This window comes from Onychostruthus taczanowskii, unplaced genomic scaffold (genome assembly GCF_017590055.1).
Source record: "Onychostruthus taczanowskii isolate IOZ18803 unplaced genomic scaffold, ASM1759005v1 scaffold27, whole genome shotgun sequence".
In the NCBI taxonomy this organism is placed as follows: domain Eukaryota; kingdom Metazoa; phylum Chordata; class Aves; order Passeriformes; family Passeridae; genus Onychostruthus; species Onychostruthus taczanowskii.
This window is the reverse complement of record NW_024500017.1, coordinates 9127032-9149986: the sequence shown is the minus strand read 5'-3', so window position 1 is coordinate 9149986 and position 22955 is coordinate 9127032. Positions and strand designations below refer to the sequence as shown.

At 38.6% G+C, this 22955-nt stretch overlaps 1 protein-coding gene across 1 annotated transcript in view; it reads right to left on the bottom strand.

The window, feature by feature from the left end:
- TG (thyroglobulin) overlaps positions 1 to 22955 on the bottom strand; it is a 148477-nt gene that overhangs the window by 75525 nt on the left and 49997 nt on the right. Inside the window, exons 29-38 of the mRNA XM_041407559.1 lie at positions 22492 to 22572; positions 20257 to 20394; positions 18963 to 19139; positions 17884 to 17995; positions 17303 to 17382; positions 15654 to 15797; positions 12899 to 12964; positions 4370 to 4504; positions 3334 to 3498; positions 1988 to 2210 (exon numbers count right to left, since the gene is read on the bottom strand). Coding sequence (XP_041263493.1) covers positions 1988 to 2210; positions 3334 to 3498; positions 4370 to 4504; positions 12899 to 12964; positions 15654 to 15797; positions 17303 to 17382; positions 17884 to 17995; positions 18963 to 19139; positions 20257 to 20394; positions 22492 to 22572 — 1321 coding nt within the window. The remainder of the gene's footprint in view (positions 1 to 1987; positions 2211 to 3333; positions 3499 to 4369; positions 4505 to 12898; positions 12965 to 15653; positions 15798 to 17302; positions 17383 to 17883; positions 17996 to 18962; positions 19140 to 20256; positions 20395 to 22491; positions 22573 to 22955) is intronic.

Sequence of the window (22955 nt, the reverse complement as noted above, 5' to 3'; positions counted from 1 at the left end):
GCACAACTACAAAATCCACTCTTTTGCTGAAATGCTGGCTATTTATTTAATTTCTAATAATCTGTGGGCTATATACATTTTGATTTATTTCCCAGTGGTCTGTGGGCTACATTTCATTGTGTTTAATTTAATTTCCAGTGGTCTGTGGGAAAATTTGGTGACTTCAAAATTTTAAGGCATTTTTAAAATCTCTTTGTTCTAAGCATCACAGCAGACCATTAACAGTGTCAGTTAATGTTAAAAGTACCCTTTCAATAAGAATTCAGTAGCCAACCACATAGAGAAAATTATTTTCTGGCCATCATCTGAATGAGATTCTTCTGCTCAAGCATATCAAGCTTGAATCAAGTGGATGACTTTTGCTGTTCAGTGATAACCTACTTTGAAGCCAGTTCCTCTATTTCAAGTTTTATTCATACCACACAATAAGTTATGGAAAAAAATCACAATTTATTAGCTCAGAAAATTATTTCTAAATTATAATTTTTAACGCCCTTTTAAAACTTTGTCCTAAAGGTGTAAAGTTATTGGAAAACTACAAGGAAAAGGACCAGATTTAATGGAATTCTATAATTTTTTTTTTCCATAAGGGAGAGATTCATCTAGGATGGTGATGACACTCAACAACTTTCACACTGACATCTCCAAAACAAAATAACTGCTGAAGCCACTTTTGGCAGAAAAAATACAAATTCCCAGGTAGGAAACCTGCCAGGACAGTAAGTATTACATTATTAATCACACAGCTTTCCACAGGGCAGCAGGGATCATCACCTGTGATCACAGCTTCTTTTCTCCAGCTCCCAGGAGAAAGGCTGCCACCTGCTGAAGCACAGGAGCTGGAGACTCCAATAGCAGGCTGGTGGTTTTGGTTGGGTGGGTTGGTTTAGGTTGGGTTTTTAAAGCTTTTTAATCTTTTATCAGGTCCAAGCTGATAAATAAATATATCTCTTCCATCAGTAATGGCACTGTGCTAATGTGAATTTCTTGTATATAAATATTTAGCATTCAATATGGAATACATATAGTACTAAAAAAAAATTAACAGTTTCTATACATAAAGTGAGATCTCTCCAATTCCCTAAGAGTAAACTCAAACAACTGGTTTTTTTAATCTTAAATGAAAAACAGAAGTTAATGGCTAAATTCTTCATTGGACTAAGCAAGTACTGTGGATTCAAAAGACAGGAACAGACAGACAAAGGTCCCTAAATTGTTTTGAAAATCTCAGCCAGGCTGCTCATTGAAGCCCCAGGTCTTCAAGGGGAGATCACAAAGGCAGGTGGTTCTAACTAAACCCAGACTGTGGCTCAGACACCAACAGCTGGTGCTGTGTGTGCTAAAATAACACCACTGAACACCTTGGGAAACAAAAAGTCACATCCCACCAGATCCCTGCAGTGTACTCGAGGCTGTGGCTTCACACCTCCACAGCTCAGGAGCATCCTGAAGGGCAGGATAACCAAAGGCCAAATACACTTTAAACTCCCCAAGTATTTGCCTTTTAATAGGTTTTGGACAGAAGAGATTGATTTTCTGGGCCACTCAGTCTGATCTCTTGGACACTACCAGGCAGAGAATTTCTATATGAGGCCCACAGCTTCTGCTTACATCAGTGTTGAAGTTCCCTGCTTGGAATAAATGTATGGCTCAGCAGGAGCAAAACTACTTGTATAAATATAATAAATACCTGTATAAATCTTATTCAGAATGAAAATGGACTGACAACAGACAGTTGGTGGGGAGTTATGCAGAGATTCAACAGTGTACAAGAATTTGCCTTTTCTCTTGAGGCGCTTGCATGCTTTAACACAAAGATGGAGAAATTATTCTCTTTGCTAATCAAAGACTCAGACTTGTATCTATCTATCAACCTATTCTGTGGGTTGCTTTGCAGGAAAGGACATGAATATTGCTGTCATCTCTCCAGCAGCTTTCCCAGCCCTGGCTGGCCCAGCACTCCTGCAGGTGACCGGGGGTTCCTCACCGAGGCTCCGTGGCGTCCCAGCTCTCCCGCCAAGCCAACGGCTCTGGGGCACTGAAGCGCCTCTCGCCCAGGGGAGGGGCAGCGTAAGGGATGCCCAGGAATTGGCTGATGTTCCTCCATCCTGAGCCCACCTGGATCACCTGGGATTTGCCCATCAGGTATCCGTGGGACGGGATGTACACTCTTGGGGTTGAATCCGACTCAGAAATGGGCAGGAGCAAATCTATCAGAGGGCAAGCAGAGGAAAAATAATTTGTTTTTTCAAGTTAGGAGCATTTCCAAAATGAAAATTAGTCCCATTTCCCATAGTTTTAAACTGTTAAGTGTCCATTTCTTTAAATGAAACACAGATAAATTTACTGTTCACTGTTAATGTTTTCCTATAAAGCAGTTCATTAAAAGACAGTAAAGTGACACCTCCTGCTATTTTTCTCCTAAAACAATGTATTGGATAGGCAGGAACAAAATTCAAAGTCATGGGACTAAAACCACACCTGTAACAAACAATAAACACAAGTCTACTTTTATGTTTCAGTTTGTGATTTTTTTTTTACTTGGCAATGACAAACTGCTTTTTCTCTCATTGAGTTTCAACCTAAAAGGCACACATTGACTTCACAGAATTTCAGTGAAAAGGAAAAATTTCTTCCCTTACCCCTTATTGTAACCTGGGTTCTAATTACTTTTCATAAATAAAATAATCAGTAGTACATAAAAAGAAAGCAGTCTCTTTAAGAATCAAGAAGAATAAACCCAACAAAACCTACACTTTCAAATAAGTATGTAACCAAACAACAGAATTTTTAATTATCTACATTATCTATACAACTTCTTTTTCTCTCTTAAATATTTTTCACTCATTTAAAATATTATTTAATCCTGTTTAGGGAGCAGGGATATCTGGGTTTTTTTGTTTGTTTGTTTGTTTTCTCTAGAGATTGACCTTAATACTTTCAATTGACAATGACTTTTCAACACTCCTAGAGTTATTCTCCAAGCTTAAAAGGCAGAGCATATCAAAGCATCTTCTGCAAGTCAAAAGCTAAGAGCTGGACTTGCATTCTCTTGTTTGGTTTCACTACTCTGCACTTTCAAAACATCTTTCATAAACTAGACTTCCTCTGTCATGCCTGCTTCACCACCAGAGGGTAACACTACGATTTCATGCATTTTAAAAACAGTATTTGGGGACATTTTCCCCATCCTCTTGGCTGTAACTCCTCTGAAACTGCCATGGAGAAATGTCTAGGAGACATCCATGTTGCTTTATGAGGTGAGGAATTCCTCAGTCCTCCATTCAGCACCACATTTGAGGTCCTTCCTCCACAGCTTTGACCTGTTCTTACCTTGTCTCCTGTAGATATAGGTAGCAGGTTCTTTGAGCAAAACCCAGCAGCTGTGCCCTTGCAGGCCATGTGCACACATCTGTGTATCAGGGTAGAAAATGCACCTTATGGCTGAAGGCTGGATTTCCAGTGTGACCACTGAACATGACTGGTTCTTTGAACAAGCTGTGAAGTGAAGCATGAAGAAAAAGAGCAGGTAAAAAATGTGTTCTCACATTTTGCATGACTGTGTTACGCTGTTCTTAAAATAAAGGTTTTACAACAGGTGAAGCAGCAAGGACATGATGTAATTCAGAGTAATGGGACATAAATGTGCCCAAATGCCCATAGCGTTCTCCAAAATACCCAGAGAACAGAAGCTTACATTGGCTTTAAAATGGAATAATGCAGCAAAAGAACTATTATCACAGGTTTTAGAAGGAGAAAAACATCATCTAGTAAACTGCTGATAACCTCATCTGAATTCTAACAGTCCCCAGTGAGTAAGTGGGAACTTTCCCTTATTTCTACCACTCTGTGGCACTGAGGATTTCCCAGTCATGTGAAATCAAAGGGCTCTTCTGTCTGGTCAGGCTGTAGATTAAAGCAATTCTCTTTGCTGTCACTACAGCTCAATCCCTGCTTGCTCCTAGCTCTCATTCAACCCTCCCTCACACACCACTGCCACAGGTTGCTTTAGGTGTTGGCAGGTGGGTTTAGCAAAGAGCAGTGGTTCTTTAGAAAAACAATAAAAAATCATTGCTTTAATTGTTTGCTATAATATTCTCCCAGCTGTACAATGCCTGGAGAAGTAAGAGATCTCTGTGCCCAAGAGGTGTCAAAATTACCTAATTACTGTATTATATTACAGCATTTTGTATCTATTGCATCTCTCTCTAAACTACTTTAGACCCCCTCTCTCTGACTAGGAAAAACTGGGATAGTCTTTAAAGTCAAGTAAAATCAATGTATCTATGTCAGAAGTGGGAAAGCTGTTCTTGGTTTTCAGGCTCACAAATCAGAATTTTCTGTAAAGCTGTGAATGACCATTTCTTACCGGATAGGCAAAAATCTCTGGCAGTGGAGAAGTCATTAGATATATCTCTGCTAACATGCACAACTTCAAAGTGTGAGATGGATGAATCCAGGAGAACAGATGACACATTTAAGGGTTGCCAAGCATCCATATACTCTGTAAAATGAACCATAAAAAAATAATATTACTAGAAGGAGCAGTAAAAATTTCAGAGGAACCTAATAAAGAGTTAAAAGCATTGGGGAATTCCTCAATGAACAAGTGTCATCTTCCTTTGCATCGACCGAGAATAAATTAAATATCCAAAGGCCTTTAATTTACTTGAAGGTCCAATCTCATGTTCAGAAGTCAGATATTAATTTGTTTACAAAGGTGTTTAGCAAAGAAATAGGCAAATCCAGAGCAGCTTTATCCAGGTTTGAAGGTAAATCCAACTGATTTAAAGAAAAGGTTTCTGAACAGCCCTAATTACATTAAAGGGCATGGATTCTAATGCTTGCACACAAGTTCCTGAACAGGTACAGCCACTAACTTCTTGGAAAGCAAATGGAGGTTAATTTGGTCATTTTAATTTGATTTGGTAGATAGATTTAAATTAAATTCTATGAACAGTTTTGATGTCATGTAACTTCTACATAATTAAGATTTTACTTGATTTCATAGGCATATATACATAAATATGTGCATATGTGTAAATATAATCATGTGTATTACATATGTCTACATTCCCATATATACATTTAACATCCATGCACTTGTGTGAGCATGCATATACACATATGTACTAACTCTGGTGTACCTCAAGGACTGTCTTTCTGTCTTAAACTATATTTTAAAAAATACCACAAACATTCTGTTCTCATACACAAACAGATAAAAATATCTGAAAACTCTCAATTTTGCACACAGAAGACAAAACAGAAGGTTTGGGACAGAATGGGCCTTTAATTATTTTAGTTCCTTTCAGAAGTTCAATATGTTTTAAAAGCAAAAGGTCCTGCTGTGGCCACTGAGTCCTAAACAGCAGGTTGGTGTTGCTACCTCCATGTAATTGTAGGGTGAGGACAGAGCAGAGTCAGCTGCTCCTTTGCTATTCCTAGTGAGCAGGTCTTGCCCTTGAGTTCATTCACCCACACAGATGCAAAAAGTCATGACCTGTCATTTCTTTCATTCTACTGAGAAATCAGTGACTGGCAAAGATGGCCAAAGTTTCCTTTCTCCCCCTCTCAGAAAGACAGTTTGACCACAGCACTCAACATGAAATGAAGGTTAATGTGGTGTTGCATTGTGCTAACACCACAAGCTTACTTGAGTCACAGAGAGGCAAAGTCATCACCAGTGCTACATCAGAGGGGATCTGAATTAGTCAGGAGCAGTGACTCTGCAGTCACAGCTTGACTTGTGTGACAGACCCACTGCAATGGATTTTTTTCTTCCCTTTAAGGACTGACTATTCAATTATTTTAGAGGAACCGAGTGATTTTAGTCATGTGGAAATTACTGTTTCTCGTATTGTCAATGGTTTCTCTTTTTAAAAATATCCACTATGAGCTGTTGCATAACCAATGTTAGAAAACTTCAGCCTCTATGTCTAGGGTGACAGTTTGTGGCACCAATTTAGAAAGATATTTAAAAATAGATATCAATTTTAAGTGATGGAGAATTAACCATTATGCCCTCTCCAGAGACTTTCTGCTTGCATTACTAGATCCTCCAGGTCTTTCTTTTCCAGATTGAATCTTACACGTTTATGTTTTCAGTTTGTGGTTTGTTTGTTTGTTTTTTTCTGAGGAACAAGAAAACATTTCTTTTATCAATATGACTCAAAGTTTGTTTTTACCTAAGAGCAATGTTGCCATCCTGTGCTGTCTACAGTACCAGCAGCTGAGGTCCTACTACTGGAACAAGCAAAATCTCTCTAGGTTCAAACACAAAGCTTCAAATTACCAGCTGTGGTTCTTCCAAAAGAGAGCCTTGTCTGGCTTCCACTGTACCACAAAAAGTCTGGGTGCACCAGCGGTTTTGGAAGAGATTTCCCCAGACGGTCTGCACAGCTTCTCTGATTAACCAAGTGACCTGGGGACAGTCTCACCATCCTCATTTGCCTCCATTTCCCACAGTTCAAACATTCAGAGGGGTCCTTGCTCTCTCAGGAAGGAAATTTAAAATGAATCCATGAAAACAAAATAAACTTTTTGGATTTACACCTCTGACACTTGAATTTTGTCTCCTATACCTAATTTCACAAGCTAAACTTTCTACTTCTACATTAGAAATTTCTTTTATCCCTTTATATGGGATAGAGTCAAGTGAGTACCATATCTTTTATATACAAATGAGGCACACTGGGCACTTTGCAGCCCATGCTAGGCATGGAAGAGTGACAACTCATGATGCAAACATCCACAGCTCATACATTCCTATCTAAACTGATTATTCATTGCCTCAAAACTCACAGAAGTCACCCTTGCCACCTCCCACATGGGATGTTCTTTGGGTTGGGTTGGGGTTTAGATTGTTTTGGGATTTTTTTCATCCTCCATCCTGGGCAGTGCATTCATGATCTCAGGTCAGATTTAAATGGCGGCATTCAGAGCTTTTTATTTTTTCCCTTATTCTGCCCAGCTGACCCCAGATGCAGAGAAACACAGAAACATTAATGCTTATTTTAACAACAGAGCAAAGCTCTTTAACCGAGAGCCATGCATGGCACTGTGGATACTAACAGCCAGGAGTGAGCTGCTAAAGAGATTTTGAGTATTGGTTCTTCCCTTCTCCTGAAAGCAGATCCAGCAACAGCCACAGCCATGCACACCCACTTCATTCTGTGAGCAAAACACAACTTTCCATGGCTGATCTCAAGTTGCCTCACGTAGAAACTGCTCTCACAAGGCAGAGCTGCAGACTGGCCCTGTGCTCCTGGCAAAGCACAGTGCACCTGATGGGCTGGAAGACATTTCTGATTTATATATAGGTTAAGAGCTGTCCTTCCAACCCACATTTTGGCAAAGGCTTTCATTGGATAATTACAGCCCTCTGAATCCAGCCATCCCTGTAACTCCTTTTTCAAAATTATAGATGTCCCATATAGAGAGCCTCTCTCTTCCAGATGTTCTTGTTTGGGTAGGGAAGGTTTAAGACTGCATTTGCAAAAAGACTCACATTGGCCTTACTCTGCTCCCACTGCAGTCACAAGATCACAAGACTGGAATATATTTCCTGGCAAAGTGGTTATAAAATCCTTGCCATAAAGTCAACAAAAGTTTCATCACTGACTTCAGTGGAAGAAAAGAGGCATCAATTATGAGTTTGCTGCAAAATTTAACACTTGATCTAAGGAGACAGTGATACAGAAGTAAAAATAACAAGTCAAAATAACAAGTTAAATTTAAAAGAAAACATGTGAAGCTGAGGAGGTCAATATGAGGTTAAGGAGGTACAAAATCAGACCTCTGGGTTCAGTATGCCTGATTTATATTTGAAAGACAAATTCTGGTCTTAATTCTGAAATTTGTGAACCATATTCAATACCCCTGACTCAATCCCAAAACATGCTTACAGACTGAGCTCAGTGCTTTATATTCCTAGTTTTCAGAGTTTTTTTACAACAGCCTGCTAACCTGTCTGCATACCAGCAATCTTCAAAGCCAGCAAATCATCAAGTCAGAGTGGACATGCAGAAAATATACTCTTCCTAAAATAGAACTACTTGTTTGTGTTGATCCGTTGAGATTAGTATAATTCAAAATGAATTATTTTCTTTAAACTGCTGCATAATAACTGTAATCACACCCCAGACAAGTGTCAAAAATAACAACTGTGTATTTATGGCCTTTAGCAGGGAGCAATCTCTCTATGTTCCTGTTAAATACAAGCTCTCTGTCTCCTTTAGGGTTGCCAATTATAGCAAATGATATAGTAAGGGGATATTAAAAATGTACTAGGTATTTATCCAGGTTTAAAATAAGCTGTTCTCAGAAGGCTAAAATCTGCATATTTACAAACAATAAAAATCAAACTTAAGGCTGAAGATAGAGTAATTCCATGTCAGAGATCAAATTTGTTGTGTGGGAGCATGGTAAATCAGTTCCCAAAAATGGATAAAATAAGGTTTTGTTTCACACTAAGGATGTTTCTGATAAATACTCAACATTGTGGGAAAACAGGAAGATAAATGATACTATTAATCACCAAAATCAGCTACATCAGCATTTGTACTACCATCAGCATCTCTCTTGAGAATGGAAATACCCCATGGGCAGACACAGCCCGATGGGAAATTTATTCCCATGTTGGAATATCCTGTAGCCACTGCTCTGCTCAGTTCTGCCTCAAGGGTATGACTATAAATCACTTGGGGATCATAGGAAGCAGGAACAGGAAAGGCCTAAGATCATTACATCCACATGCCTGAGTGCTTTCTCAATTATTACTTGATTTGCATGGAGTGGGAACAGAGCCCACATGATCTGTGTGTATCCCACAGGGCCATGCAGGAGTCACCCTGTAAGCCCCACTGCCTCCTAACAGCTGCCAAATCTAAGATAGATAGACATGCTTTAGTTAGAACTGAAGATAAAAATATACATTTCAGTTTAGATAATTACTGTATACAATTAATAAATCTCGTAACAAAGTCAAAAGTCACCAAGGCTGTTCCTCCCACATACACAAGAGTGCTTTCAGGCTCTCCAGTGTGATCTAAGTATTCCTTAGTATGTGCACAAGTATTCCTTCTAGAAATTCAGGTAATATGGCTCATGGATTGTTTTGCATCTTTCAGACTAGTTTGCAAAGGCACAAACATTTCCAAAACTCAAACCCTTGTGCATAAATTGCTTGAATAACAGCATTGCATATTTAGAAAATAACAACAAAAATATATAAGTAAAAAAACCATTTTCTTATCTCCCCTAGCTTACAGCTGGCTGCAGGAAGTTCCATCTCAAACCAATTATGAGACTTGGCTCTTTTCTCTTTATAAGACACTCCAAGATGTTCACACAACTGAGCCGAGTTGTTTAAATACCAGCCTAAGTAAACCAAGACTACAGGATGACATATGAGCATTTTCAGTACGGGCAGCCTTAAAATAACAACGGTTCTCCCATTGTCAAAGGTCACAGCTTGTACCTGAAACTCCCCACAGATGGTTCCATACTCAGTGTCATCACAGCACATGAACAGGGGAAAAAATGCTCCAAATGTAACAAGTCAGACTTTCCCAGTCAGTTCAGGTTATCAATTTTTCAAGCACCACTTCTGAGGTCAAAGAAGCTTTGTGGAAATCACGACAGACCAGCAGGAGCCTGCTCTGCTCCATGCAATAGTTGCACAGAAGTAAATGGAAGTGTTCATTCAGTTAAAGTTGAAAACCATACATTAAGTTAAACACACTACAGCCTGGAGATGAGATGACTTGGAGACTTCAGTCTTGTAGCAGAAAGATTTTTGCAAGTAGGCAAAACTTGCTGAGGCAACAACAAATCAGTGAGAATTCAGGTGAAAGCCATTGTGCAGTTCACCTCCCTCCTGCTACAGAGTAGTGGGCTACAGGCACTACAGAGCACTAATTCCTCTTTTTCACAGGCTAATGGGGTATCTAGTGAGTACTAGAAACACACAGCAGTGTTGTTTGTAGGGAAAATAATTTGGGAAAAGCCCACTGGAGCCTCAGGCTTTTGAGAGAAATCACAGGGCTGCAATGGACTGCTGGATGAACATTCTGGTACAAGACAACAGGAAGAACCCTGACCCTCTCCTTTAGCTGTGTCTCTCCCAGGATTGGCCTTACATAGGGAAGGGTCTCTTCCTGCATCTCCCTAGTGGCTGCAGGCTGCTCTAGGACAAGACATGAAAAGAAGTTGCTCCTGAAAATAATTTTTGTCATTGCAGATTCAAAGGTCTAGACATTTTATAGTGATTACTGCCGAGGAACTTCCTCAAAATCCCAGACCAGGGAACAGAAGGAAAATAAATATCTCCCCCATCACCTTCAAAGGTATTTGAGAGTGGGCTCAGAATGACATTAACCAGCCCCCTCTGCATTCCTGGATTTGTATGTCCAGCTTGGTCCCTGACCTGATCCTCCTTCTCTAAGGCTAAAACTTCCTTGCTGCAGTTTCCCCCCTGGTCTGAATATCCTGAAAGCTGGACTTGCCAGGAAAGACTGAGGTGAAGAAGGCATCTTGTCCTTTTCCATCTCCTTTGTCAGCAGGTCTCCTGCCCCATTCAGCAGCTCCACACTTTCCCTACCCTGCCTTTTGCTATCCATGTACCAGTGAAAACCTGTTGAGTCCTTTCTGTTGTTTTATGGTCCTACAATGCCTTCACCCTCTCTGTTGAGAACAATGAGTAAATCAGGCAAAGTATCTAATTCCCACCAGGCTGAAAATAAGTCTGCTCATCTTGGTTTCTTCACAGCACATTGGGGCTGCAAACACCACAGATTTTGAATGGAGAAGCATCCTGACTGCAAATGGGAGGAAGCAAAGTGCTGGGCACTCTGTCCTGAGCACTGCAAACTGGCTGACTCAGAAATGAGGCAGTCAGTGCATTAACTTTCAATGAAATGTAAGCCTTAATAGAAGCCAGTTAACTCAACCTCTAGATTGGACATAACATTAATACACAATTTCACAGAGCCTTCTGGCAAAGCATGCAAATGTAAGTATTTTTCTGATCTTTCAATGGAAAAAATTCTATTTTTTTCTATGTATAGATATGCTTACATTCACACACACACAGATATCTACTCACAGCAGTGCCCTTTAATCAATGACATTTCTCACATTCACCATCTGGCCACCACAGAGCAGCCACAGCAATTTTTTTATCCCCATCTACAAGCATTACCACAATGTACAAAATTCAGTAAATGCTAGCTTTTGTGTGATGCCCAGCTCTAAAACAATTAGTCTTCTATAACACATATTAATATAACATACAATCATAAAGTGTTTGGAAACAATGTTTTTGAAAATTTTCAAAAACCTCTGACAACACAGCCCAGTTAATAAGCTGACCAAAATAAGCACTCTGGTACTTTTACTATCAAAATGAGGCAGAACATAAGGACAGATGGTGTCCAGTTGCATTTTAAATGTGCTGCTCCAGTGGTGTCAGAGCCCCAAAGCGTCCAGGAAACCGGTGCTAATTTGACTTCCAGCCTTGTTGTGCTCTGTAATTAAGTGACTTCTCCTAGCCACCACCAGTCCTCAGGACAAACACTCTAACCCAGAATCCTGCATCCTTGTGGGAAGCTCTGCTGGCTTGGGCTGCTTAACCAGGTCTCTGCAAACCAGTGATATCCTGAGTTGCTCTGCATTTGGAAAGATGATCTGGAAATGGGTGTGATAGATCAGGGTTGTTACAAAGGATGAGCACCTCACTTGCTGGGGCTGCTGTTCTGGGCAGCTTTAGAGTCAAAAGCAAACAGCAGAAAGACCCAATTTCCTGATTTACTTAAGTGCTGCTTAGGGCACTGTTTTCCCAGATTTAAGCAAGCAAGAAAAACATAAAAGAAAAATGACAAAATTACTACCAAGCTTCACTCTGGGAGAAAGAAAGCTTTAGTGAAGCTGTTTTCCACATCCCATAGGAAAAGCAGTTTGCAAAGGAGTTGAATTGCCCAACCTACATGTCAGACCTACCCCACCACCTCCTCAAAGTGTTTCACACAAAAATTATTTCTCCCTATATACAAAGATAGGAGTTTTCCTTCTATTGCATTAAAATGACCATTTAAAAAGGACAAATTCTACTAAAAAATAGCCCAAATTTGATCGTGACTCATGGTTGTGGGATATAAGACATCATAATAAATTCTGAACTGAGTATTGAAAATTCTTTGCAAATATCAAGTCTCCTGCATGCTTGAAAGACAGATTCAATCAGATTAAATATTTGTTGAGATCAAATAGAAAATCAAAGGCAGAGATGAAAGTGACTTCTGAATTTCAGTATAACTGGAGGGTTAAATTGAGTTTTCTAATAAGCAGTCCATTCCCTTCCTTTCTGTTACACATAGCATTTTGCAGCTATGCAGTGTATTTCAGGGAAGCCTGTAGCTGCTGACAATTTGCATGCATTTTTAGGGGTCAGTAGACACAAAGACCTGAAAGAGAGCAGCTAAGTTTCATTTACTAAGAAGATCCACCCACTTTTAAAATAACTCATGTGAGTACCACAAGATTCATTGTATCTGGAAAGTGATGCAACATCCACACTCATAAATAAATTTTTTCATCAGTCCTGCCAAATATTTTGTCTCATGTGGCAGCAAGTGTGAGAAATCAGGTCAGCATTGTGGACATGACAGTTCTTTTTTTTTAAATGATACACAATTAATGAAAATGAGTAAACACCTAAATGAGTGACCTCATGGGGAACACTTTCATTATAGTGCGATTTTTCAGCAACATGTACAAAATAGAGGATGGAGGGATTTTTATTGGTTGGATTGTTTGGGTTTGTTTTTTTTTTTTTGGTGGGGGAAGTTGTGGGGGAGGTGTTTGGTTTTGTTTTTGTTCAATTCATAAATACACTTACCACTTTCTGGCCTGAAAGGTAACTTAACAGATGGACACAGGTTGGGAATGGTACTCTTCAAGTCAGCTAAAAGCAGAAAAACAACAACACAATTGAAAACAACAATACTTCAAGGTTTAAAATGCAATTGTTACTCAATATTTCCAGCATTACTTCTTGGATCTGGATGTTGCATCTTCTCCCCACTAACACTAAGAGTAAGGATGCAAGGCTGCTTTGCTATCTAATCCTTTTGAGCTCGTACATGAAATCAGATTTCCCTAAATTTCTGTACTTATAAACATTTCTACAAACACTTTTTGAGACAAAGTATTTAATTCCAATATTTCTGTGGTTTTTTCCATGTATTCATTTCATTATTTCTGTGTTTTTTTCTATGCCCCTCTCTGTTTTTGGGTTTCTGCACCAGGAGAGAGAGAAGATTCTCTCTGCTTCCAGCAAACAGGAATTTCTCAGAAAAGTGAATTAGAAACAAGGCAGTTTCCAGCACAACAAACTGAAGTTCAAATAAGAATTCATCATACAAAAAACTTCATATTTATTTTCATACAAAAAACTTCTTATTTGCTAATACTTCCCATAAATATTTAGTAATCATAAATAATAAAAATGCAGTTTTCCCTGTGCATTCATATTTTGTAGAACATTTTGGCTAGTAAAACCAGTAAAAAATTCTCCACTAGGACATAATAAATGACCACCCCACAGAAGATGAAGGCAGATCAGATCTTCTGTTTATTTCTTCTAGTATGTATTTCCCTTGCATGTAACCAAAAGATGCTTCTAAAAACTCAGAGGTTTTCCCATTCACAGCAGTGGAGGATTGGGCCTATCCAAAAGTCTGAAATGCTACTCTATGTTCCTTTTTGACTGAGCTGCAGCTCTGACTGTACAAAATCAAAGAGCTCATGAGCAGAGCTGTGCAGCAGAGAGGTCACACATCAGCTTAGCCTGTTATGAAACACAGAGAGAGAAGTACCTTTCTCAAACCAAACTGTGGAATACAGCCACAGACCTTGTATCGTGCTAATATCCCACTGCCCACAGTAAATCTCTCCTTCAGATTTTACTCATTTTCCTTTTTAGCCTCAGAACCTTTTTGTTCCTTTTCCTGGTTCTCAGACCTTCAACACACCAGCAGAACTGATACAAATTTTTGTCTGTAAATATCTCCATTTGCATAAACATCTGTGCCCTGCTGTGTGTTATGGTGGAAACACATCTGTAGCTCCCTCAGTGCATAAAGAAATGTCTCTGTCTCTCTTAACATTCCCTACTTTGCATACACCAGGGCTCCTCTTCATCATCCCTCTGTCTGGCACGTGAGAAACAGCCTTTATTTTTTGTTGGTTCTTTGCAACAAGGGGAAAAAAATTCCAAGAAATAGAAGTGTATCTAAACCTCTGCTGTCCCCTCTTCGCTCCACCTTTCTTTTCTTCACTCTTACCCCTGTCTGCATCTCAACTCCCCCTGCCATCAGGATGCTGCCCTTGCTTTATCAGGGTGTTGTTCCCTTCCTCTCAGTGCCAGAACCTCAGCCCACCTCTTCCCAGCTTCCAAAATGTTTCCATTCTGTCTCTTCCCTTTAACAAGGGCTGCCCTACAAGAGGATGTGGATGGTTCTGTGGGCATAAGGACAGTGCAAGACTTGAAAAGCTCAACACTGAGTTCATATTTCAGACACTTAGGGTGTGAATGAAGGTTTTATTTATTAACACTGTAAAATACAAGGTATTGCCACAATATCTGATCCATCTCTACACAGCTTTAACTGGATTATCTTTCTATCACATTTTCTGGACAATATATATCCATGCTTTGTGCCCCACTCTCCTCTCAGCTATCAGCCCTTCTCTACTCTGCAAGAACTAAGGGTATAATCCAGCATAAAAGGAGAAAAAAGTATTCCTTATTCAAAAATTTTCCCTGATTCTGTCAACATAAACAGACTTGCCCCCAAGGAGGCTCTCTGGAGTTGTGTCTGTGTGACCAAGAAGCAGGCTGTCCTCCCATAAAGGGAGACAAACTCAGGTGGGTGGGCCATTGTTTTTCTTTTCCTTTCAGTTATGTGAAATCAGTGCTTAACAAAGTAGCACTAGACCTACCCAAAAGTGTGACATATGGGAAACCCATTTAAAGTTTTCAACAAAGCAATGAAGCTTTTGTTTCTCCACATAAAATAAATAGTCCATCTTGACTAGGAGTGGTTTTGATTCCTCACAAGAAAACAAGGCAACATCTCATAACTGCTCTTCTGTTTAAACACCTGATGGCTTCTTGCTGCTTGAAAAACACAGGTCTGCTTTGGAATTTGGTCTTTATTTGGTCTGAATTTCTTTACCACAACAACCAGAAGTGAATTTTAAATTCTGTAGCAAATCCTAACCTTTTAAGGTTATGCATCCACATGGATGGTAAAACCATAAGCCCAGGAATGAGAAACAAAGAATGATTTCCTGACCAGGACTGCACAGTGAGGCAAAATATATTTAAATTCTGACATTGGCCATGAGTTTCTGATAGAATATAAGAAATTAAATTGTGCATCTTTGAGGTATTGCTATTCCTTTTTTATTAAAATGGACATTAAATTGCACCTTTCTTTCCTTTGCACATATTTGTTTGCCTTGTCTAACTGTGGTCCTTGCAAATGGGTCCTACAGCTGGAAGCTGGAATTTTTACACACTGAAGCTAAATAATAAACTTCAATGTGCAGAAATCCATTAGAAAGGTCATGTGTCCTGCATCACTTACCAGGCTTTTGATACCAGCCAAATGGGTGTATTTTGACTTCAGCATCTGGTGAAGTGCAATTTGAAATGTGCCAAGCACTTCTTGCTTCCTCAGCACACGTCTGGATTCCAAGGCTGTTCAGAGTCACACACATGATCTTCCCACCTGCCAAGGATGCACATGGTTATAGAAATAAGGAGGAAAATTTTCCTTGTCTAAATAGTGTTGTGAGGAAAAAGAACACAGCATGGTTCCACTGAGTGTTAAGTGAAATTCAACTGACTTAGAAATCAAAGGAAGAAAATACCTGAAATGAGCCAAGTGATTGAAACTAGTGCTGAAAAATCCCATTGAATTCATTGTGAGGGAAGGTGGGTACCAGCATTAAAATCCATTATAATCCAAATCACAGGGAATTTCACTGACCAAAGGTCACGACTCTTTAAGCAAGGAGCCCTTTCATGTTCATGTACTTAAAAATCTGCTTGTGTGTTGAAACATGTCCCCTACTTACATCAAAATAAAAATTCTTTCAAAGCCCTAGTGTGAATAATTTTGTTCCTGAAAACTATGGAGGGTTTGAAACACAGTTTCATTGAAGATTTCAGCTCATATTAAAATCACTACTGAAAGGTCTCTTGACTATATAAGCGCCAAGACTGGAGGTCTGAAACATCATAGATATTAAATATGAATCAGATAAACTAAAAATGGGTCCATTTTTCATGTTGGGTGCCTTAATTTTTTTTAATTTTAGAAGTATTTAAATAAACTCAAAGTCAATTCAGTTAAGACTTCAAATTTCATATGATCATGAGGAGACAAGAAAACCATTAACTATTTTTTATTTGCACATTAATTCATATCTAAAACATACTGGATTAATTTTCTAAGCCACTCACTTTTGACCAAGTGAAAATTTTGTCCTCTCAACAAAAAAAAAGGAATTAAAAATATGTATTTCTGGAGTGTTTCAAATTCCAAAATGCATTATAAAAAACAGCACATTTAGTGACCTCAGGGAGAGTTAGCACATGACTCCACCAAAAACAAAGTTACACATTTCACTGGCTTAAATCTGAATCTGTAATAATATATTAAAATCTATTTCATCGACTTTGAGCTGGATGGTATCCAATTCCAGACACCAGCTGAAGACTTTCTTCCTTGAGCAAAAGACTAAAATTTGGGATTAGAGGAGGTCAGACAACGAAGAAAGCCAAAAGGCTAAACTGCCCCAGAATATCCACAGACCTTATGTGCTTGCATGCACCTAATTTCAGTAATATCTTGGTTTCAGAGCCCTTTAGGCTTTAAAAACTGAAACAACATACAAGGGGAAAAAATTGCTAAAAGAAATCAAGGAACACTTTTGAAGAGAGGTTGATGAATGAGAAAAAACTGGAGTTTTATCAGTTTGAATTTTATGCTGTTGGAATTGCAGCCTGTTAAGGACTCATTCTCAGGAAGTTTTCTTAATAATTTCTGAAATGTGGAACGTGTCATTGGGCTGAACTAGAAATGGTTATGGTAACTCTAAAAGGTGCTGAAGAGAGGTGCATGAGATCTGAAAAGGCTTTTAAAGTGCACTTCAGAGCAAAAGAAGGGTAAAATTTGGATAATGAAGAAAGACTGAAGTTACTTTAGAACCAAAAACAGGGGGGAAATACCTGACAGCTGAGAGTCATTAAAAAAGCCAAATCCTGTGCAACAGGGGTCAGCATCACACCAACGCTCACACTCAAAAAACCTGGGAAAGAGAAAACATTATCCATGGCATCATTAGACACTGAGAACCTGTAGAGATGCCTTTCACAATAAGGATGAAGAACCAGTATACACACACACTTCCGTACATTTTCCATATGTAGATGAAATTATGCTTGGTTAGTATACTCCTACATCTAGTAGTTTAGATGATTATTTTGATATCCGCCCTAAGAATATCAGTCTAAATTGATTTGGTGTATCATTGCTAAGAGATTTAACAGGCAAACTACTAAATAGTAGCATTATAAGTAATAATTTTTGTGTCTAATAATTGTGTATAATTAATAATTATATAGATTATTATTTACTACTCAATTATAAGTCTCCTTTAAGCCACATATTATCTTTTCTTCATTAAATACTCTCAAACAATGCAATTCTTGCATCAATATTTCTGATTTCCTTTATCTGCCTAACACAGCCTTGGAATTCCAGACATGGTTAAAATTCCAAGGAGAGCAAAGCAACAGTCATGTCCTACCCATCTGAAACAGCTTTTCTGCTCATGTCAGTCTTATTCCTCACTGAGATTTCTGTTACTTTCTGGAATGGTACACGTGTGTAGAAGCTCTTCACAGAACTTTTAAGAGTGACTGGAAGGAAAAAGAAAAACAAAATTGGAATTATCAGTTTAACTTTGTCATATACAAATACTGGTCAAGTAACGAAATGGTAAGGGTCCAGTCTGTGCTTTTATGCTGAGCTCTGGTTGATTAAAAGATAGTTTTGTGCTATCACAGCAAATTTTTATTGTTAAACCTGAAGGTGAATAAAAATTCACCAAGTGAAGGCTCTGGAAGCCTAGCAAATTATATCACCAAGGAAAGACTTCCAGCCAGGACTTTTGTTTTTGAGACCAGTATTGATGCTACTTCTTCCACAAGGCTTTAAACTGGGATACAGCTCCAGATTGGAAGATTCCAGTGTGCTCATGCATTATCCAGCCCATGCTGCACTTTGGGTTCCCCAAAATGACATGATTAAATAGCTCAGTTCAGTGGACCTTTACATTTGTCACAGCAAAATTACATGTTCCTGTACAGTGAAAACAGGCTTGTTTGTCCAGCTTCCTTTCATGTACCCTGTGAGAAAAACATTGAACTTCCCAAGTATCCAAAGAGCAAATGTCAAAATTCACATATATAGCTCTGCAATTGCTAAAAAATACTTAAAGCAAAATAAAAATTATACTCAGTGCTTTCAATTTTTGCATTATTTAGCTACCATAGAAATTTTAATGGTATATTGTGACATTCCAATGACATTCTTATTTCACCCATATTATAAAAAGGGCTAAAAACTGATATACAAATTTGAGATCCACTTGGCCTCTCTGACTTGGGAACGGCTGAGGTGGACAGTAAAATTCATCGTTAATTCTTTCCATTCTGAACTGAAAATGAAAAATCATACCCCAGCCAGCCTGACCTTCCCTTGCACCATCACATCCCAAGACTCATTTATACATGCAGACTTTTTATCTCAGAACCAAGAGCCAAAACACTGGCTTGCATTGCCAGGGTTAGAGCAGACATTATACATCCAAATACCAAAACTTGCCTATTTTATGGTACAGTGTCTGTGGTTGCCAGGGTAGCACAGTTGCACAGTTTCCTAGTATTTGGTTGATGCTGCTGTCACAAATCTGTGTCTCTGGGTAGAGGGTGCACACAAAGTATTGGTCTGTGGCACTTTGCAGATCTGCCATTCGACAGAACTCTTCCTCTTGGGCACAGCCTAGGAAGCAAAGTCATGAACAGTTACACACATGAGGGCTCCTTTCTCTCTCTGCTCCCCTTCATGTTTTCAGAGCAAAGCTATCCATCAGCAAACAACTAAAAGTGAGAATTTCAATATTATCCTACCAATCTGCAAATTCATTAATTTAATTAATTTAAAGAGCAAGAGAAAGAGGGACACATTCTGGCCCCAGTGGCACTTAAGAGCAGGTTTACCTGGAGAGCAGAGTAAAGGAGCTCCAGCACAGCTAATTGGGAAGATAAATTCCCCAGCTGTGACAAGAATTACTCCAATGTATTGGTCTCGCTTTAAGATTTTAATTCAAAAAGATCTCTTTCTTTTTTAGTAAATCTGACATACAAATTGCATAATGATAAGAGAACTCTGCATCAGCCAATAAGAAGGACAATAATGTCTACAATGTCTTAATAAGTTTTCACAAAAAATATTTCTGAAGCATTCAAACATCACACAAAATTAAACATAACTTTCCTAGAATCAACTATTCAAGACATTTGCTCATAGCAATTTGTTCTGAAGCTTTTCCTAGGGTAACAGCATACCTTCATAAAAGAACCAAAGATGTCAAACCCATTTCTTAATTACCAATCAATAGTTCCTGTAAACATGTGTGTCAATGCTTAATTTTAAACAGGAATAGCTCTACTGACCTCTTACAGTGATGTTTGTGCACTGTTTAGTACTCTCAGTTCTGACTTCCTGGTAGAGCTAGAAATTCTTCTCCATTTACTGCATCAAAATATAATTTATCACTAACTCAAATTATCTGCATTTTACCTTCTTTTACCACTATTCCACCTCCCTATTTGGAGTGGAACAGCAGGGCATTGTCCAAGCTGTACCTTTGACTCCTCTTGCCCATGACAGGGGCACCCTGATGGTGAATTATGGGCACCCTTTCTGCCATGGCAGGCAAAGACTGTAAGGAATAAACAGGTGGTCCCATTGGCAATTTCCATGATAATTTTAGGAGTTGTCTACAAAAAAAAAATCTCAAAGTCTACAGTTTTTACTCATCATTATTATAACAGCTGTTAAAAGATTTTAGTTAGTTATTATCCCCTACAGAATAACAGTCTCCATGATGCCTTACGTGTGAGACACCAAAGCAGAGCTTCCTCAGACGAGTACTTCTGCCTGAAGACCCAGTACTGCTGGTAAGGGAGAGAGTAGTTCTGGTCACTTTGTATCTGGCTGCTGTCCATTAGGTAGAAAAGATCCTTTGTGGAATCTGAGATACAAACAAACAAAGAAACCCACAAGAAATTAACTATGCTCTGGAATGAATTAAATTTATTTATATATAAAATTCTGCCTTTCTCAGTAAAACAGCTGCAATAATTTTGTAGGACTAGAATACACCAAAGCCTGCTTTTAATAACAGAATTGTCCACCCACAGTGACTCTCCTGTAGGCAGTGCCTCCTCACTGAGCTGCACTGCACAAAATAGCACTGCCAGACTATTTCCAACACCCAAAAATCTTGATGAAAATTTCTGGTCCTAGAAATTAGAGCGTTTGCTCTACTCTGTCATGTGACACAATATCCTAACAGTGAAGCATGAGGATTTAGAAGATGTAAGTATGAGGATTCAAAGGATGTTTGTAATTCTTTAATTGATGTAGTTTCGTTAATTCAAAATAGAGCAGCTTCCTTATATTGCCTTGAGAGGCTTTTACACCCCTCAGTCTTAAAAGTTTTCTTGACAAGCTTAATACCTATTTCAGTCATTTAAGCTCATTTCTCTGAATTTATGCTCCCACAGACCACATTAAATAACTCATTTCTGTCACCTGCCTGTGACCTTTAGACATTTATGCAGTGATATATATCTCCTGAGTTCCCTCTGAAACAATTAATCACAGCTATTTTCTTGTTCCCAAATCCATCCCCTTAAATAAGGGTCCAGTAGTAAAAGAAATGGACACTCTTCACTCTTACAAATTTCTTCATAAACACTTTCTTATTTCTCAAATGTCATCAGCAGGTCTCATCCCCAGTTCCAACATTGTGAGACATTGCATTACTTAATATTACATGCAGTGAAATAACCAGACCATAATAAAAACAAGGAGAATAAAGACAGGCTGATGATTCTGTCGAAGTGCTGAAGCAACTACTGACATGCTGAAAATATAGCTTTGACTTTTCTATCAGATACTAGAAAAGATATGTTACCCTGTGTTTTACAAATTATTATCAAGTGATAATAGCTCTGTAGACATTTTCCCAGATGTATTCATGACTTCCTAAAAAAGGTAACCTATAATTCCTGTTACCTCTCAAGTCATAACTTCAACCTTCAGTTTCTCTTGAACAGCTGGTGCCAAGACTAAGATTTAGGGATGGAGGTAAAAACTGCGTTCCTTGCATAACTGCAGGTTTTAATGATATCATCAGCCCTAGCAAGGTAAATGAAGAACCCTGAGGGCTGCACTCATGCCTTGGCAGGTAAATGCAAGATAATTTCAACCACCATAGTAAGTGAATTTTTTCTCTCTTTTTAAGTCTAGAATTTAAAATACCCCTAACTGTATGGGAGGTCTGCTAGGTAAATGGGCATTTTTAGGTTTTTAATTAGTTTAGCTTACTTTCCCTTCAAATACCATAAGCAATTCACTTCCTTTTAGGATTTTGCACATATTAATGTGCTCAGACATTCATCAAGACTCCTCAGCAAAGATTACAATTCATTAAAAATTAATCAAGGTGCTTTCAGCAAACTCCACTGCTAACTTTCTCTTAGGATTGTGATGCTGAAGGCCCAAATGAACTCCAGTAACTGCCTACAAATTATTTTGGACCTATATATGACTTCATATAACAAAGAGCAAACCCTGGAACAACAAAGGAGCTAAGAGAAGTTCACAGGTCCCTCACTGTTATCAGGCATGGAAGAAACACTTGTGGTTGCGTTTCATCCTGGGTTTCTCTATGCCCTGTATTTACAATCATACTGTCAGTAGCAGTAAAGATGCCCAGGTACCCAGGCCAAGGATTTCTTTCTGGGGCTTATGTGAAATTTTTTTTCTCAGTTGAATAATATTTCCTGTGCCTCTTCAGCTCAGTAAGACTGAAAGAACAGGTCTCACACTGAACATTTTAACGTCTTAATTTCCAGCCTGTCCTGGCAAGGTAAGAGTCATAAAGCCATAAAACATCTTTCTCAAAACCTGTGCCAGGCATCCTGCTTCAGGGAAATCCTCTGGACTTTACAATACCTACACTATAATGAACATATATATAGCAACATATTATATTTTCTAGATAAATTCTGCACCCTCTCCCTGCTCCTTTCTGTTGCTCTGTCTGCTATGGCTCTAATACCTGATAACACCAGATCATCCTTTGTCTCCAAAGCAGCAGCCTCACACAAAGAGGTTTTCATCCGGGTGGCCATATCAGAGTCTGGAATGAAAAAGGAATCAAAGAGCAGAGTAATTCCCTTTATCTTTCTTTCACAAGACAAAATAATCCTCAGTTCTCAAAACTGAACAAATATATAAAGTGAACCACTTAGGAAAATTCCTTTGGTAGTTCCTCCAAATGCTGAATCAAGAATGAGTAAAACCATCTCTATATAGCTCTGGGGAACACCTAAACCAAGATGCATTATTTGGATGACAAAAGTAAATGCTATATCCACATTCTGCATTCAGCTGTCTGAAGGCTTTGTGTACTTATAAAGCACAAATTATTATTCCGATCATTTGTGCAAGTCCTGCCATATACATGGTGAGGCTCATAAAGAAAAAAATACATTTATTCTGCTAATAAACATAACCCATGTA